This window comes from Neovison vison, chromosome 2 (genome assembly GCF_020171115.1).
Source record: "Neovison vison isolate M4711 chromosome 2, ASM_NN_V1, whole genome shotgun sequence".
Lineage (NCBI taxonomy): Eukaryota > Metazoa > Chordata > Mammalia > Carnivora > Mustelidae > Neogale > Neogale vison.
In genome coordinates, this window is record NC_058092.1 from 154,243,199 (window position 1) to 154,261,479 (window position 18,281).

Genomic DNA, 18,281 nt, shown 5'->3' on the forward strand with positions numbered 1-18,281 from the left:
TCTTTGGCTTGCGGATAGGTTTCATAGTCATCCACGTAGAGATGGCGTAGGAAACTCCTTGAACTGCACAAGGAAATGTATGGAATTAAGAAAAGGCAGTCTAGAATAAACTCTGTGTATTATCGGCATTTAAAGAAGACCAGAGGAGGACCAGGCATGGAAACCAAATGGAGAGAATCAAGAATCACTGTGTTCCATGAATGTGCCGTGATGACACATCGACTCAGTCCTTTGGTTTGCAACCATTTCAGCTCAGATGTCTGGATCCCAGCCACTCGTGAATGCCAGCTGGTGCCAAGCATGACTCTAGAGGCTGGAGGTATAACCGTGAATAGGGTAGATGGGACCCTTATAATGGATGGCGCTTACAACTGCTTCACTTAGAAAGTCTCGCGAGAGCACATGAAATCTTGGATTTGGCCCTTTTATCCACCTTGGATTACAGTTCAGTATAGACACCTAATACAAGGTTGTAGTGGAGACTGAATCCTTTAGGCTTTTTACTGGGGTCCCTGCTTTTCTCTGATGAAAAAAAAAAAAATCCTTAACTGTAACCAAGGGGATCTGCTTTTCTGGGCACATCCCTTGAGAGATTCTCCAAGTGGCAACATGGCGTACTTCAACAAATTAATTGTCAACACCAGTGTGAACATTCCACTAAGAAAAGATTTTATACTCCTCCCAAGTCTTGGGTTACGCCCTATGTTACAAAATCCCAAAGAGGAGATTTTGCTTTTTTTAATATTCTCATGCCCCAGAATATTTATCTTCGGAACTGTCCCATTTTTTAGTTCTTGATGAATACTGAAGAGCTAATGTTTAAGTCCAGATCTTCCGGAAACTTAGCGGTCAAAAATGGGACTATTGAACTTGTGTACTTACGACCATTAATCCTTAATAATAGCCCACTTACAAGATTGTCTCATTTCCTTGATTTTACTGGTCTCCTATGATAAGAATTTGAGTTAATGGGTTGTTTTATAGCCCTTTAGCCCTAACTCTACTTAATAGCAGGCCGAATGTACCTGAACGTGGTGATTTTCTGGTGAATGCATTTCGGGTGATCAGACGTCAGTGCGAGCACACATCGGCCCCTTCCCTGCCTTCCTGGTCACAGAGAGGGTACAAGTGGGGATGGTCGGTTCCTCCTTTTATCCCCTGCCCAATTATACATGTTAATATTAGAGCTGATGGAATACGAGTACGAGAAAGAGGCATTTTTACAGTAGTTAGCTTTTATTATAAGTCTGCCATATAATTTTAACCATTTTTTGCCTTGAAAGAGGCTCATAATTTGTGTATTTTGTGTTTTTTCAATCCATTTGCTACAGCTGCAATCCTGATAAGTGGCTCAATTATAACTGTAATATTGGTCTTAAAGACGCACTGATGTCTCATGGAAAACTTGGAAAAACATTCTATCGAAAGACAATTACGCTTAAATACCACATTTTCTCCATTTCTCTGTTCTGTCCTTTACAAATTATTGCCAGGACCATTAGCATGAGAACAGACTATTTGCTCAAGCTCTAAAATTCTTGAATTTCTCAGGGTGCAGGTTGCCATCTTCCCCAAGCTAGCCCTGGCTTTCCCAGAGACCACCCCAGCACCCAGGGGGACACATGGGTTCACATGGAGAGTTTTTTCAAGTGCCCACAGAGTGCAGGTGACAACTTCCCATTTTTACTAGGGAGCAAGAGTCAGAGGATTGGATGAAAGGTAAGAATCATTGGACTCTGTGGGGGGAGGGCAATGCCTTTGACATCCAAAATGAGCTCAGAGAAAGGAAGAAAGCAGTAGAAACATGTTAGAGGTCCATTTTAATTAATGATCATTTTATTTATTTTTTTTAAAGATTTTATATGTTTATTTATTTGTCAGAGAGAGAAAGCACAAGCAGGCAGAGGCAGAGAGAGAAGCAGGCTCCCCACTGAGCAAGGAACCCCACATGGGACTCTATCCTAGGATTCTGGGATCAAGACCTGAGCTGAAGGCAGCTGCTTAACCAACTGAGCCACCCAGGCATCCCTTAATGATCATTTTAAAGTGAGCTCTGTATCTCTTCCTTTCTTGGCAAATGATCTGTATCTAGGTTTGGGGAATTATCTCGGGAAGGGGTTATTTGTGCTGCTGATTAGGCCTGCCTACAAATTATTAGTCTTTATTAAGTCTCTTTATTAAGGCCCAAAGAAGGAATTAAATGACTTCCTTTTTTTTTTTTCGATGTTTAATTTTTTTTAACCATACCAAGTTGGCAGTGTGACTTCAGTTAGCCATGAAGTTAGGAAAGTAGGATGTTTTTAGGTACTGTGAAGTGGTATCTTCATTAATTAAGGCAGAAGGGGGCAAGTGGTCAGGGAGGTGCCCATAATATGCACATACTGGGGTCTGTTTTATTTTACTCCTTAATATTTGATGAAATAACACTTCTGTCAGAGAAACACCATGGGCTTTTTGTTGGAGAACACTGTGAAACTCTCCTAACCCATGCTTTGCCATCAGTTAGAAGGACGAAATAAGGGAAAACCCCAGAGAGGAAGGATGGGAGCAAACACCCAGTTGTCCAGTGGAGCAGAGATGTGGGGGTTTGGCCAATACAGCTTCGTCTCTGACCTGGACATGAGGCCCCAAGGCCCATCGGACCAGGCTGTCCTATTGGACGGTTTCCCTTTGCCATCCTTTGTGGAGCGGTACTGCTCGTGGGCATATATCCAGGGCCCCAGGATGCTGGCACCACGCCACCTTCAGAAAAATGAAACTCTGCAAACAATCCGCCGCTTTGCCCGGCTCCGAGCAGGACAGAGACTGATGGTGGGATTGGCTGTTTGCATCTCCTCATTTCTCATCGTGTCTGGGCTGGGCCGTCAGCCCAACAGATGCCGCTGCTAAGATGGTTCTAAGATGAAGTATGGCACGCTTTCCTTCCGTACCGTTAGAAGGCATGTCTGGAACCACCTCCTTTGGCTGGGACAGCAGTGGGGTGGAGAGGCTCCTTCCAGAGTGGCCTTGCTCTTGACTTTTACTGGCAAGGTAACTTGTTCTTGTGAGGATCTGGGCATGCCTTGGCACAAACACCATCCGGCAAACAGCAACCAACCATCCATGTTTATCTGAGTTTCCGTAATGAACATGTTTCTGCAAAATTGTGCCATTTTGATGGTGGCAGTGGATTCTGTAACTGTAAGAACTTTCCATTGAAATATCAAATATTGATCTTCTAATGACTACTGCCTAACATGTGTGATTAACTGTTTGTTCACCGATTGAATAATATTCATCGAACATCTACCACACAAGAAACCATGCCCGGTGTGGCAGGTAGGTGGTGAACAGGACAGACACAGCCCTAGGCCTTCTGGCATGAAGGCGTAGCAGGGGGGTGTTTGGAAAAGAGAGGGCCCCAGGGGAGCGTGCTGCAGGGACACCCAGTTGGGGATGACAGCGATGAAGGCGAAGACTTGTCAGCTCAGCCCAGGCAGTGTCAGCTCTGTTTCTAGGGACAGCTCAGGCGCAGGCACGGAGAGTAGGCTGCTTGAAGACTAGAAAAGCATTCGGCATGTCTGGGCCGCAGCACAGAGGAGAAGGAAGGGAGACCCCAAGACATGAGGCTGCAGACTGAGCAGAACAGAATGCAAGAGATTTGTAAGACAGTTTGGATTTTTATCCTAACAAAGATGGCAAGTCTTGGGGTGCCTGGGTGGCTCAGCCAGTTAAACAGCTGACTTTTCATTTTGGCTCAGGTTACGATCTCAGGGTGGTGGGATGGAGCCCCGAGTCGGGCTCCGTGCTGGGCATAGAACCGGCTTAAGATGCTCCCTCTCCTCTCCCTCTGCCCGGTCCTCCCAGTGGATTGTCAGCCGAGAATGAACATGGGGGTCGGGTTCAGGAGTGGGAAGTTTGTTAAGTGATGACAAAAGACCACTGAAATGTTACTGACTTTATTTTCCCCCTGAGAAGTAAGAAGCTGCTGCAATGTTTGCTGAGATGTTGGGGCAGGAAGTGTGACGAGATCAAGGTCTTTCAAACTTGGCTCCTGTGGAGATGGGTGGGGAGACAGAGGGATGGGGCTGAACTAGATAGTTGGCCCAGGCTCTTTCATACTAGCCTCACACACTCACCAGAAACCCTAAAAGACTTCATTTAAACACAGTCCTGTGCCACGGAGGATTGCATTTTCTCCTGTTCTGGAGTGATGTACACATGTAATTATTGTGAGCTCTGTGCTTTGTCTGGGGGCCAGTCACAGTCTCCTGATTCCTCTGGGCTCTTCTCCAAGATGCCACCCCTTTTCTGTCTTCTGTCAGTCTGGTATCCAGCAACACCAGCCGGCCTGCGAGGCGTGCACCCTGCACTTGAGATCCATAGGAGACTTGAGCCCAGAGCACGTATAAATACCTGGTCAGTAGAAAGAAGAAATTTGGAGACAGATATCTGCAAAATGCTTCCTAGATTATACCTTCATTACAATCAGGTACATGCAACTAAGAGTGCAAATTACAGTCTTTCAGAAACTTTGCAGGTGGGGGGGTGCCCTGGTGGCTCAGTTAGTTAAGCTTCTGACTTTTGACTTCAACTCAGGTCGTGATCTCAGGATCGTGAGATCGAGCCCCACATCGGGCTCTGCACACAGCATGGAGACTGCTTGAGAGTCTCTCTCCCTCTCCTTCTGCACTGCCTGACAACCCCCCCAACTCCCTCTCTCTCTCTCTAAGAAAATAAAACGAAACAACAAACCTTCTCTTCTGAGTGTTGCATAGTAACAGACAAAGGTAGAAAGTTAGGATTTGTGAGAAAAGTAAATATATGAGAGATGCACATGTGCCAGGTGCCTGTAATGCGGGCATGTTGCCCCAGATCCGCAGCTCTCCATCGGCACCTCTGCAGGACAGACATGGTTCCATTCAGTGAGGTAGCGGTGTGTGCGCATATGCACGCCTCTGTCTCCCTCTTGTCCAGAGCCCCACCCCCAGGTTCTGGATTATTTCACAGGTCGTTCCAGCTCATGCTTTAGTTTTCATTCCTCCAGGGTTTTGCCTTCTGCATTCCTCTGTGTTTACCTGTGCCATTCCTTCTTACTATCTGCCTTCAAAGATGCTGATTTCAATTCTTCCGTGTGAGCTCTGTTATTTTTTTAAATTGCATGATCTTAATATTTCTAATTTATCTTATTTGAAAACAAGGGCTGTAATTGTTTTGAGGTGTTTTTTTTTTCTACTGTCCTATTTAATGTATTTAGGAATATTTTTAAAAGGAAGGTGCTCTCTATAATACTTTGTATTTAGAAATATTTAGTAGTACTTTTAAAAGGAAGGTGCCGTATATTCTGTGAATAGGGAGATTGACTTTGGGGGGGTATGGCAGCTGGAAAATACTGGTTAGAGGATATTGGCAGGAGGGGGTCTGGCAGGAGGGGGTCTGTTTGCAACTTTATTAATCTAGCTACTGTTACCAGGAATTTTTTAGCTTTGAGTACTTTGAATCGTTAGCAGCACACATGAAATGTGTTAAGAGTGTGTAGTTACAGTATTTGAGCAGGGACCTTGCCCAAGAAGCTCTGGTTTTGATATTGGATTCAAGTGCCAGAACTATAATTTCAATTCATTTATTCATGGACCAGGTGGTCTGCAACATAGTACAAAGTAGTTTGGTCATTGAATTTACCCTCTTTGGTCTTTAACTGAAAGTACATGTGGTCTCTTAGAACATTTAAAATTGGGGGTGCCTGGGTGGCTCAGTGGGTTCAACCTCTGCCTTCTCATGATCTCAGGGTCCTGGGATCGAGCCCCACATCGGGCTCTCTGCTCGGCGGGGAGCCTGCTCCCCCCACCCCGCCTCTCTGCCTGCTTGTGGTGCCTGTCTGTTTAATAAATAAATCTTTAAAAAATATTAAAATTGATTCTACACTATACAGAAGTCCACTGAATAAACCAAAAAGGGTAATTAATTGGCTCAAGCAATTGAAAAATCCCAGGGGTAGTGCGGGTTTCAGGTCCAGCTGGAGTCATGAGCTCTGACTGGGATTCCTTCTTTCCCTCCTGAGGCTCAGCATCCATGCTTCTGTTCCCACTCTTAGCCACGTGGGCAAGGGGAGCTCTCAAGCTCCAGGTCTCTGTTCTACCTCCTGAGCACTGGGGAGAATCAGAGCACAGGCACAGGGCTGGGGCTGGGCGTGGTGGGACTCCCTGGCAAGGTTGTCATTGGCCTGGCTGGTTCTTGCGTTCATCCCTGGACCAGTCACTGTAGCTGGGAGATGCTGCACTTTCATTGGTCAAACCTGGGTCACATGTTAGAGGGTGGAGTTAGTCCCACGTGAATTAAAATCTTTTAGAGGTAAGATTTCCTCAAAGGGATTCAGGAGAAGAAAGGGGTCAGATCATAGACAGGAGTAATCAGTCACTGCCTGCTACATCTAATGTTATCACACACCACAAACTTAAAAATCATAATTGAAGAAATATTCTGATTTCTTTGGGAAAGGGTTTTGTGTGCTGTGAGTTTGCCCTTGTTTCTGTGCTTTTTGTCAACTGTGCTAATAAAATTCAGTGCAGATTCATCTGTTTTTGATTGTTTCTATTACTTATGTTTAAAAATAATAACTTTTTTTGGACAAGTCTTCCATTTCTATGGATGATCTGTGGAGTAAAGATTTGTATTTTTAATACTGTCTGTTATAAACAATGATCATGTTGGAGATGTAAGGGATGTGAATGCTCCTAATATTGATCCTCAAATAGGGTGCTGGTAATGTTCTGGTTGGTTTTTCCGGAAGAAATTACTCAGTGCATGTGTTGTCCTCGGTAATCTGGCTCGAAGGTTTCCCATGGTATGCATCTCCTTACAGGTGGCTTAACCCCAGAGCTGCCCCCAGGGTATGGTGTGGTGAGTGCCTTACCCAGTGGGGAGGTACTGGTTTGCTGCTCAGCTTGAAGCAAGGTGGGATTGGGCCAGGTGTGGCCGTGGAGGATAAAGGCCTTTCAAAGTCACAGTTAAGATGGCTCATTGCACTTCATCTATACATTGGCCATATTTTTACATAGGGATTCATTCTGTTTCTGCTGTCTTCAGTGATCATCAGTCTAAATTTTCCATTCTTAAAAAAAATTTTTTTTTTCCATTCTTGGATCAGTTTTGGGAATTTGTGACTTGGTAGGAAATCATTCGTTTCCTTTGTGTTTTCAAATTTGTTGCTGTACAGTTGCTTGTGGTATAAATTTTTTTATACTTAATGTTTACTTTAATCTCCTATATTTATGGTCATGTCTCCTTTCTCATTTCCAAACTTGTATAATATTATTCTTTCTCTCTTTTCCTTTTTCATGAGTGGGAATGAGTAGATCTTTCCCCTTGCTTTTTTAAAAAAAAACTACATTTTGGATTTGTCCATCCTTTTTCTACCCTGCTTTTCCCTTATTCCATTAATTACAACTTTTACCTTTATTCATTCCTTCTTTCCTAATTTCTTTGGGGCATTTTGTTCTAATATCTTAAGGTGGTGAGTACTTAGTTGCTGATTATATTTTTTGAAAATACACAGTTTGATGGTATCAGTGGGCGTGGTTCTTCCTTCTGTAACAGGATACTTACAAATTAGTAGTATCTATCTGAGAAGGAATGTTCTCTTAATGCTTGCTGAGAACTCACAGCCATTAGAATTAATTTGTAAGCTTTCAAATTTTGTTGTGTTCTATAAGCAGCAGAATTTTCAATAGAATTTATAAATTAAAATTGTTTTCTTTCATATATCAGTTGTCAGCTTTGGTTCCCAGGAAAGGATTCGATAATAGCCTACATTGTAGAGGAAATAACTATAATGCAGAATCATCTGTGGTCCTTTTAAACACAACGATTCCAAGTGACATAGATAAGATCCAGTCATCTCTCTAAGAACCATGCACAGACACTGGTCTGGTACGTTGAAGCATCTGACTGTGCTTCCCTTCTTTGTTTACCACATCCTAGAATATTCTATTTCCTCAGTTATGAAGTTGCCCTGAGAATAGACAGCATCCTATCATGCCCAGACTGAACTTTTCCCAGGAAGGGAGAACCAAGCTGCCATGATAAGAAAATATTAGTTATTCTGAGAAACGACTACATGTTCATCTAAAAGACATTAAGAACCCATTGGAGGGGCGCCTGGCTGGCTCAGTCCATGGAGCCGGCAATTCTCGATCCTGGGGTCATGAGTTTGAGCCCCATGTTGGCTGCAGAGATTACTCAAAAAAAAACAAAAACAAAAACAAAAACCCAGCTTGTCGGAATTTTAATATTTTCTAACCGAATTGCAGTTGTTTTTATGCTTTGTTAAGGGCAGAGGGAAATCAGCTATGTTATACCTTTATTACCATCATTATTTTCAGAAGAATTAGAGTCATTCATTCATTCTTACGCCAACAACGGGTCAGTTTCCCATAAGTTGTGAAGATATGACATACTTGGAAAATATTTTTGTCTAATTAAAGATAGAATAAATTGAAAAGGTTATTTGTAATTAAAGAAAAAATTTAAACATCAAGTTTCTACTGACCACAAAGGTAAATTATGATTTTATTTTGCCCTGCACATCTGTCAAATTGCTAGTGCCATGATGAACTAGATTACACTGTTCAGATTCCAGATTCTTCAAGGCTCCTTCCCACGTTAACGGGGATCTCTGCAATTCTTACTTGATTGAGAGACCACATTCTAGAAACTCATTTGCTAGTGCCTGGTATTGACCCTTATGCTGCTCAAGATTTTGAATTTAAATATTTTGAAAGAAAGTATAATAATCCTCAAAAAAGTAATATGACTATTGTGTTACTCTGTAACTCATTGAAATGTTGCTTATTTCTTGTAAACCAGGCCATGTTAATAGATAATGTTAGTACAAAGATGAAAGGCATGTTATGTTCCTGGCTTAGAGGAACTTGAAGTTAGCTAGTGGAGGAGACTGGTCAATAAAGCAGCCAGTAAGAGTAAAAGGAGATCTGCCAGCATAAGTGTATACGTGGGTGCCGTAGGAACACAAAAGAGGCACTCTTTGCTTAGATGTGGGCTAAGGAAAGGTTTCTTGGAGAAGGTAATGCTTGACTCGGTTATAAATTCTAGCCAGCCAAGTAGAGCGAGAAGGCAGAATGTTCCAGAGAGAAGGAGGAATATGAACGAGACATGAAACATCATGACAATTGGGGGGGGGCAGGTTGGAGGTGGGCAGAAGTTGGAGAAGACAGGTGAGAAACCATAGGTAAGATGTATTGAACTTGAGGTACAAAAATTGTTAATGGTTTATTTTGTGTGTTTTAATTCAGGTGAAGGAACTACTCAAGGCCAGATGTTTTAAGAAATGCTCTTGAAAAGGACGGAGGTGTACAGAGTTATTTCAGCAACTGAGAAGCAAGCTGGTTTTGGAGAAACCATACGCTGAGGATGTTGTTTGCTTTTGGATGAAAAGAGAACGTACAACTATAGAGGAAGCCTTTGTGAGTCTGGATTTAGGATCGCACTGTAAATAGCAATGTAATTAGATTCACCTCAGTCCTGCCGGTGGGCCTTGGAGCTTCTTGGCTCGGCAGACATGAGTGACCCCAGGCAGTCGCAAGAAGAGAAGCACAAGCTTGGCAGAGCCTCTTCGAAGTTCAAGGATCCTCCCCGAATCATGCAGTCTGATGAGTATTTTGCTCGAAAATTTAAAGCCATTAATGGCAACATGGGCCCCACCACTTCTTTAAATGCCTCAAATTCCGCAGAGAGTGGCGGTCCTGCTAACGGTACCCCAGCTGTGCCCAAGATGGGTGTGAGAGCAAGAGTGTGTGAGTGGCCTCCCAAGAAGGACTGCTCCAAGGAGCTAGCCTGCAAGGCGCTGTGGGAAAGCCGGTCTCAGGCTAGTTACGAAAGCGTCCCGTCCATCACGCACAATGGGCAGAATGACCAGAGCGATGGTCAGCGAGAGGAGCAGCTCGATCTAGACTTTGTGGAGGCGAAGTACACCATTGGAGACATCTTTGTTCACTCTCCTCAAAGAGGACTGCACCCCATAAGACAGAGAAGCAATAGCGATGTCACCATTAGTGACATCGACGCTGAAGACGTCTTAGACCAAAACGCAGTGAACCCCAACACCGGGGCCGCCCTCCACCGAGAATACGGAAGCACGTCTTCCATTGACCGGCAGGGCTTATCTGGTGAGAACTTCTTCGCAATGCTCAGAGGGTACCGTGTAGATAATTACGACCACAAAGCAATGGCCCCTTTTGGGTTCCCTGAGTTTTTCCCCTGCGATCCTGCAATCTCTCCCAGCCTCCATGCGGCAGCGCAGATTTCTAGAGGAGAATTTGTCCGCATCTCAGGATTAGACTACATGGACAGTGCCCTTCTCATGGGCAGAGACAGGGACAAGCCTTTCAAACGGAGGTTGAAGTCGGAATCGGTGGAGACGTCCCTCTTCCGGAAGCTGCGGACTGTTAAAAGCGAACACGAAACTTTCAAGTTCACGTGCGATCCGGAAGATGGCCGTCTGGAGCGGGGCATCCGCCCTTGGAATTGCCAGCGGTGTTTTGCACATTATGATGTCCAGAGCATTTTGTTCAATATCAACGAAGCCATGGCGACGAGAGCCAATGTGGGGAAGCGAAAAAACATCACCACCGGAGCCTCGGCGGCATCCCAGACCCAGATGCCAGCAGGCCAGACGGGCACCTGTGAGTCCCCTTTGGGGAGCAAGGAGGACCTCAACTCCAAGGAGAACCTGGATGCTGATGAGGGCGATGGGAAAAGCAACGAGCTTGTCCTGAGCTGCCCGTACTTCCGGAACGAGACCGGCGGGGAAGGCGACAGGAGGATCGCCCTCTCCCGGGCCAGCTCGTCGTCGTCCAGTTCCGGGGAAGGCTGCTCCTTCGAGTCCTCTCTGAGCTCCCACTGCACCAACGCAGGCGTCTCCGTCCTGGAAGTGCCCAGAGAAAGCCAGCCCGTTCACAGGGAGAAGGTGAAGCGCTACATCATAGAGCACATTGACCTCGGGGCCTACTATTACCGCAAGTTCTTCTACGGGAAAGGTAAGGCAGAGCCTCGGACGTGTGCTGCATCTCGGGCTGCTTGTGCTGTGCTTCCCTGGGCTGGGCACCTTCACCGGGGGGTCAGGGCCATTGTCCCCTGGGCTTTCGTGGACCCTCCGTTGCTGCCAGACTAACCACCTTCTTCAGAAATCGTGGTTTTCTACCGCTGCTGACGTCTCATTCCCGGTGTGGAATCCCCACGTCTCTCTTTCTCTTCACCACTGTAAGAGCAGCGCAGATGTCCGGCTTGCCTCTCGATTTACCTCTTCTCCCTGGTTAAACTTCATTCCTCTCTTCTCCCTCTGATTAATCTCTCCTGCTGTTTATAGTGGATCATTCTGCCAGGAGCCCCCCCCCCCCGCCCCAGTCTTTTCTGTACTTTTTCCTGCATCTTTGCCTCACCTTTTCACTTCTGTCTTCACAGCTCTTAATGCCATGTTGTGTTAGGTCAGTCTTTCCCATGAATGTGTGAATTAGCATGATCGATAAATCGTTTTCCTACCGTTCTGTAGATGGCCTTAAAGTCCGAGGTCCAGATAACCCTTTGGCCTTGTGGTCTTAGAAATCCTCTAGTCCTATGCGCGGTACTGGCTACTTTTATTTAGATTTTTCAGGCTTGAAGGATGCCTTCCTCAGAAGTCATGCAGTTGAATCCTCAGCCCTTTTAAATAGTGTCCCTAGTCATTCCAGGGACACAGAATCTGCTCTGTTGGGGACTCCTGCAGAGAAGTGGGTCCCACACGCCTGTCAGCCACACAGGCTTCGTAAAGACACTCAGAGCAGCCTGTTGCCTTCTTACCAGGTGCAGCTTGTAGCTTAGCCCCTTCCTTGTAGGATTGCATACTTTCCAAGGCTGTCTTTTTTCTGTTTTCCGTGTCACTGGCCACCCTCCTCGCATTCCCAGGTGTCACCTCTCAGAGCACCTTAGGAGGTAGAAGTAGGCCCAGCCAGTCTGGTGAATAAACGGTTCTTTTTTTTTTTTTTTTTTTTTAAAGATTTATTTCTTCATTTGGCAGAGAGAGCACAAGCTGGGGGAGATGCAGGGGAGAGGGAGAAGCAGGCTCTCCACCAAGCAGAGAGCCTGACATGGGCTCCATCCCAGGACCTGGGATCATGACCTGAGCCAAAGGCAAATGCTTAACTGACCAAGCCCCCCAGGCATCCTGAATTCTGCCATGGGTGTGGATCCCTGTGAGCCATACTTGAATTTAATGCAGTATTGGTTTCTGTCTTCAGAATGTTTGCATGTCACTTTGACTCCATGGTTCTTTTGGGTGATGGCTTGGGTATAACTCAGACCTCAGGAGATTACTCCATCCACTTCTGTCTCTGGAGCCCCAGTAAAACTTCTCTCCATGGATGTCAGGCTCAAAAGAATTTGCTTGCCAGAGAGATTGCAGTTGTCGTTGTTACACTGCAAGTTTTTTCCTCATTTTCTGCATGAATTCAGATTTAACCCATCACCCATAATCCTAATATTATGAAACCATAGAAATGGGTAGAACATTTAAAATGCTGGGTGTGCAGGTTAGCTAAATCAGCACTCGCATCACAACTGGTCATATATATGAGTTAGGTTTCCCTTTCCATACCAATGGCATGAGGGGACTGAAACAATTCTGCCCGTGGGTCTTGGTCCCCCCAGTGTGTCCCCGTGCTCTCCTCTCAATGCGGCGCCCCCCGCCTCCCCGTGGAGCTCAGAGAAACTTGGATGTCCCTGTGAGTCTGTGCTGGGAAACCATGAGCAGCCCTCATGATTGTGTTCACGTTGCACAGTACTGTTCTGAAATGGTGTCTCAGTGGAGGTCAGTTATGTTTAGAAACAGGCTTCCCGATTAAGATTCCTTTAACTGCCATGACTGTCCACACCAACAATAAAATAGTGTCTTAGAATTACTATGCTCTGAAATCCTCTGGCATTTAGTCATTTGGCTAGCTGCGTTTTGCCAGTAGTTTGCGGATTGCCCTGTAAAATACCAGGACATGAAAGTTACATACGTGTGTGTGAACCCGTGCGTGTGTGTTCATGCCAACGCTTCCCGCATCTCGACCTTCCTCTGGTGTGCGTGAAGCACGCGTACACGGATGCTCCTGCAGCCAAGGTCACCGCCACCAACGTTCTCAGGGTTTGTTCCTAGAGATGGTTTTGGGCACTGGATTCTGTTAGTTCTCTTGACTGACTTCTGTAGGTTTTTTTCTGGAACTGTCAACCGTCACATCCTGATAGTTGTAAAGAGTGCCTGTGAGTGGTGTATTTCTTCCACTCTCTCTATTTTGCTGCTAAGGATTTTCCAGGGCATGGGCAGTTCCATCCGCAAACTTGTTAACTTTGAATGTGAAATTCAAAATAAACCCTAGAGAAGAAATCGAGGGCAGACACCTTGCAGGGGAGTTGTGTGTGGATGCAGACGTAAGGGTTGGGGGCGCCCTGGGTTGGGCTCACTCTGGTTCTGGGCTTTGTTGTTTTTGGTTTTTTTGGAAAACATTTTTTATTTATGTATTTGATGGAGGTGGGGAGAGAGAAGGAGAGAGAGAGCACAAGCAGGGGGAGCATCAGGCAGAGGGAGAAGCAGGTTCCCCGCTGAGCAAGGAGCCCTACATGGGGCTTGGTCCCCAGACCCCGAGATCATGACCTGAGCCGAAGGCAGACGCTTAACCCACGGAGCCCCCCAGGTGCCCCTGGTTCTGGGCTGTGCCGTGGATCTGTGAAGGCGCCAAGCAGGTGAATTCTAGGATCCTCTGCCAAGCCTGAGGAATGAGGGCTTGAGGTGGTGATCCCTGAGCTCACTTTGGCCTCAGGGCTCCATATTGCCAGGCTGTGCTGCCGTGGCTGCCGGTGGGTCCATGGAGAGGAGAGGACCTGAGCCTGTCCCTCTGCATTCATCCTGCAGCCATGAACTCTGCCCGCTTCCTCCTATTTTTAGCTCTTCCCCGGTAGGCATGTGTGTCTCAGAATGAAACTGGCTCCAGCAGCATCCGCCACTGCCACCACAGCTTGTCCCTCTGAGGGACAAGGGCTGGAGGCAGGGGCAGCAGCCCGATCCCCAGCAGTCAGTACCCCCTCCCCACGCCTGCCGCCGCCACCACCTCTGCCGTGGTATGGGAACAGAGACAGGCAGCCCGCTCGCACCTGGCCTTCAACCTCCAGACCCTTATCTGCAAACACACCCCCAGTTACAGGAACATCATGGCACAACCTAAAAACAGAAGCCCTTGGGCCGCCTGACCCAGATCGGGTGTGTTTGTGGGGAGCTTTGTTCTTTTCCCTTTTTCTCTCTTCCCTTCACTCATTTTTTTTTTTTTTTTTTTTTTTTTCTCTCTGGAAGCAGGTGGTTCAGGGATCTTTTGATATTGCCCAGAATGACTTTTCTTTTTCTCCATGCTCCACCATCCTGTGTGAAATTTCGTTTTCAAAAGAAGTAAGTGGCTCCCCATCGCTGGGAGGGCTTGAGCGCTTGGAGCCTGCCTGATGCGGCTGGCTCTGCACTGGGTGGTTCGCGAGGGATGGCTGTGGATTTCCCCGAGGTGCGCTCCCATGACCCAGGGTGCTGAGTGGTTGGGGAGAACTCCGCAGAGGGGTGTGTGCCAGGGGGGTGGCGAGCTGATGGATGGGTGCAGGGGAGTGGTGAGCAGACATGTGTGCAGGGGAGTGGCGAGCAGCAGCCAACCCTGTAGCTTCGTCACTTGTCCACGCAAATCCATCTGTAGCCTTCCATGAGAGCAGCTTTTTAAGGGAGAGCGGGTCGGGATGGGAGCAAGCATGGGGAATGCCGGAGAAGTTTCCTCACTTTTGCTAACGATGCTCATGAAGAAAATGGGATGCTGCCTGCCGTGCACCTGTCTCCCTCGTGGAAATCCCGGTGAAGTTGCCGTTTCCAAACTCTTCTGTGAGTTTCCCATTTGTGAAACACAAAGAAGAGATTCTGGTTCTGTGAGTCTGTGGGAGACCCTTGAGCTCCCTTCATGGCAGTGGCCGACTTTGCCTCCTTCTGGACTCCCGGCAGTTAGCGCCACTGGCCAGCCATGGGTTGTCCCCAGGGGGGCCAAAGTGGAGCTGCAGGGCAGCAAGGACACCCCCGGTTCCCTGCATGCCCATCAGGTCTTCCTCTATTTAGGAAATTGTGCACCTGCTGTTACTCGGGACTTCTGAAACTGTCCTCTGCCTGCCTTCTGGTCACATGGACTAGAACAGCCATAGACAAGAATAGCTCGAGATGGCAGACTGTGCCTTTTTAGGGTAAAGAAAGGTCAGAGTAGGGAAGAGGATAAGGTGGGTCTCTTGGGTGACGTTGGAGTGGAGCGTGGCTAAATCTTGGAACCACTGGAACATTGTTTTATGTGGTTACAGGAACATGTCCTCTTAACCTGGGGGGAAATCCAAAGATTGGCAACACACATACCTTTCTTTCAGTCTAGAATTTTTACATGGTGTCGAAGTATTATATGATCATTATAGGAAAAGGAAGTAAAGAAGCAAAAGAAATAAAATCACCCCAGTCCCTGAGAGATAATCCCCCTGAACAGTTTCCTCTTTATCCTTGTAGGCTTTTTCTGATGCAAATAAATGTATGTAAATGAGTCCTTCTACTGCTGTGTCTGTGGGACTTGGTTGGAGGATCATTCTTCTGTGCTATTATGTGTAGAGCTGTGTCAGCATTTTACGAGCCATTATCAATTATCATTATATGCCTTGGGTGCGTGGTGAGATGCCAGGTATCTGCCAATCGTGATCTGGGCAGAAGCAGCAATAACTGTATTCGCTCTATTTCAGAGAAAAACCCATCAGCTTGATAGAGGCACAGTGATAAAGGGACGCGTCTTTCTTACTCTCTTGGATATAGTGTACCCACAAAACAACTCCTGTCAAATACAGTGATGCTCATTTTAACCAACAAATCTTTACTTAAAAAAGTAAATGATTATAAAAGATGTTTTAATTTCATAAAGTTTTGAAAGATGATGACAGTTGTCCTTCTCCACTGGAATGTGGATTATGTGTAGAGACTCCCTTCCAAGGGCTAGGGCATGGAGAATAGAAGGTTGCAGGGGAGAAGTCTGGAAAGCACCGCCCCAGCTGGGTCATCAAGGTCAGCATCAGGATGGACAGGTCCTGTGGTTCATTTCTATCCCTGACATGCTGGGAATGGCATTTCTGGGGTCTTTCTCCAAACCCATACCCTCAGTCTGGTGAGGGAACTACATTAGACAGATCCCTGCCCACTGCTCCTCAAAACTGCCAAGGTCATCCAGAACGAGGAAAGTCTGAGAAACTCACAGTCTACAAGAGCCTGTAAGAGCCATGATAAGGAACTGTACTGGGGTGTCCTGGATGGCTTCCCGGAAGAGAAAGTACATTGATAAAGCAGAAACCTGAATAAAGGATGGACTTGATCATATCGGTGTCTGTATTGGCTCATTACCGAAGAAATGTAAGACATTAACAACAAAGAAAGCGAGCCAGGAGCCTGAGGGAACTCCACTGTCTTTGCAGCTTTTCTGCAAATCAAAACCAGCTTAAAAAGACTTTGCTTCAAATTTTTTTAAAAATATAAGTCATAATTCTGATGATAGATTTAACAAGAGCATCCTTGATATTACAACAAAAAGAGCTTCCAGGCAGTTCTTAAAAGTAACAAACCTACAGGTTTTTGTTACTTTCTTAAAGTCTGTAGGATTCCTGTGAGCAACAGAGGCCACTGTGTGTTTCCAGGAAAGTGAAACTGACAAAATGTCAGTTTCCCACAGCCCTCTCTATACACCTCTGGGGAAGGTCAGGAATAATTTTCTCAAGTTTACCTAGAAGAGCAGGGGAATTGTTAGGCTTTAGAATTTACACTTTTTTTGGTCTTTATTGAAATGCACAGACTTTCCCTTTGAGTTTCCCCTGAAATCTGCATGCTGAGCTCCAGGGGGCTGTTTGGGATGCACTGGGTTCTCTGGGTCCCCAAACTCAGCTGAACTAACCCTGAAGAAAGCTTTATGCTCAACTCATTTTTTCCCCCTTGGGATTTTCTATCACGAGTCCAAGCAAAGAAATAGGTATCTTTTAGAAATCCTCTGTAAAGGAGCTGAATTGGTTTGACAGGCAGGTTTTGTAGCATAGATGAAAAGCTTATCTTGGTTTGACCGATTAGTCTCTCTTCTGTCTGGTGCTTTCGGGGTTTCTGGTTCCATCATTCGCCTGTGATTTTCCTTTCTTCTGTGTTTCTTATAAAAGGAATATGCCAGAGAGAACTTTGATTTCTCCTTCCCATCCTAGCTTTACGAGACTTCTGGGGTATGGGCAGATTAGAATTCTTTTGGGAAAGATTGGAACTTTCCAGAGAAGAGTTTTTAGCTGCTTCCAGGTGGACTGGGACTCCTGCAAAAGCCATATCCTCCCCACAGTGCAGGGTCCATTTCTTCCCCAAGATGCCAGCCTTAAGCTTTGAAGGCCCCTTGCTTTGTCTGTGCCCATGGGTACCACCTGGGAATGAACTCCTCTATCGGATCTGCAGCACTTCCAAGAGTTCTTTCTAGAGCCTCTTTTCCCTAAGAATCTTCAAGTTCACATTTTTGTTAACTACCTTTGGCCAGCTGTGTGTAAGCTCACCTCTTTCTCCAGTGGTCATTTTTGTCATTAGTATTTTAATGAAAGGATGACATTTGTACATACACCAGCTAAATGAACAAGTAGAGAGTAAGGATTGTTCTAGAATGTGTGTAGTAATCTTCCCACCTGTCTCGATACCAAATTACTGTTTGGGGATTGGAGGTTTACCTTTTTGCCAGAGGGGGAAAGTGCCCCTGCGTTCTAATTGTGGTTGGAGGCCTGGGAGGGAAGAAGAGACAGGACCGCACAAACTAAGGAGAAGAGCCCTGATTGTGTGAAGCCAGCCTCCTGGGGTCACGTCCCATCTCAGTTTTAGCAAGTCCTTCAACTCCTTTGTGCCTCAGTTAATCATCTATAAAGTGGGATCATAATAAAAACATCTTCTGGGAAGGGATTCGAACCAGAACGTGTCACAAAGCATGCTTCCTCCTCCCCCACGTGGTTCTTAAATAAATGTGTAGTCTTTTCCCTCTAGAAAGAAACCATTTTCCACACCATGGGTACAGACTTTAAAGGGGCAGTACTTTATTTTAATGGTTAAAAGATAAAAAGGGGAAAACTAGAGAGAACCATATGGCGGGGGGGGGGGGGGCAAGGCGTTTGGTGAAGTCTGCCACCCCATTCCAAACCCATTCACTTAAATTTCACAAATGCGA

The 18,281-nt window shown here is 46.0% G+C and overlaps 1 protein-coding gene across 4 annotated transcripts in view; it reads left to right on the forward strand.

Annotated features, from left to right (window-relative positions):
* SIPA1L2 (signal induced proliferation associated 1 like 2) overlaps positions 1-18,281 on the forward strand; it is a 212,922-nt gene that overhangs the window by 99,023 nt on the left and 95,618 nt on the right. For all 4 annotated transcript variants that reach the window (XM_044239357.1, XM_044239358.1, XM_044239359.1 and 1 more), the window contains exon 4: positions 9,291-11,033. In XM_044239357.1, the coding sequence (XP_044095292.1) occupies positions 9,557-11,033 (1,477 nt within the window). In that variant the 5' untranslated portion in view covers positions 9,291-9,556. The remainder of the gene's footprint in view (positions 1-9,290; positions 11,034-18,281) is intronic.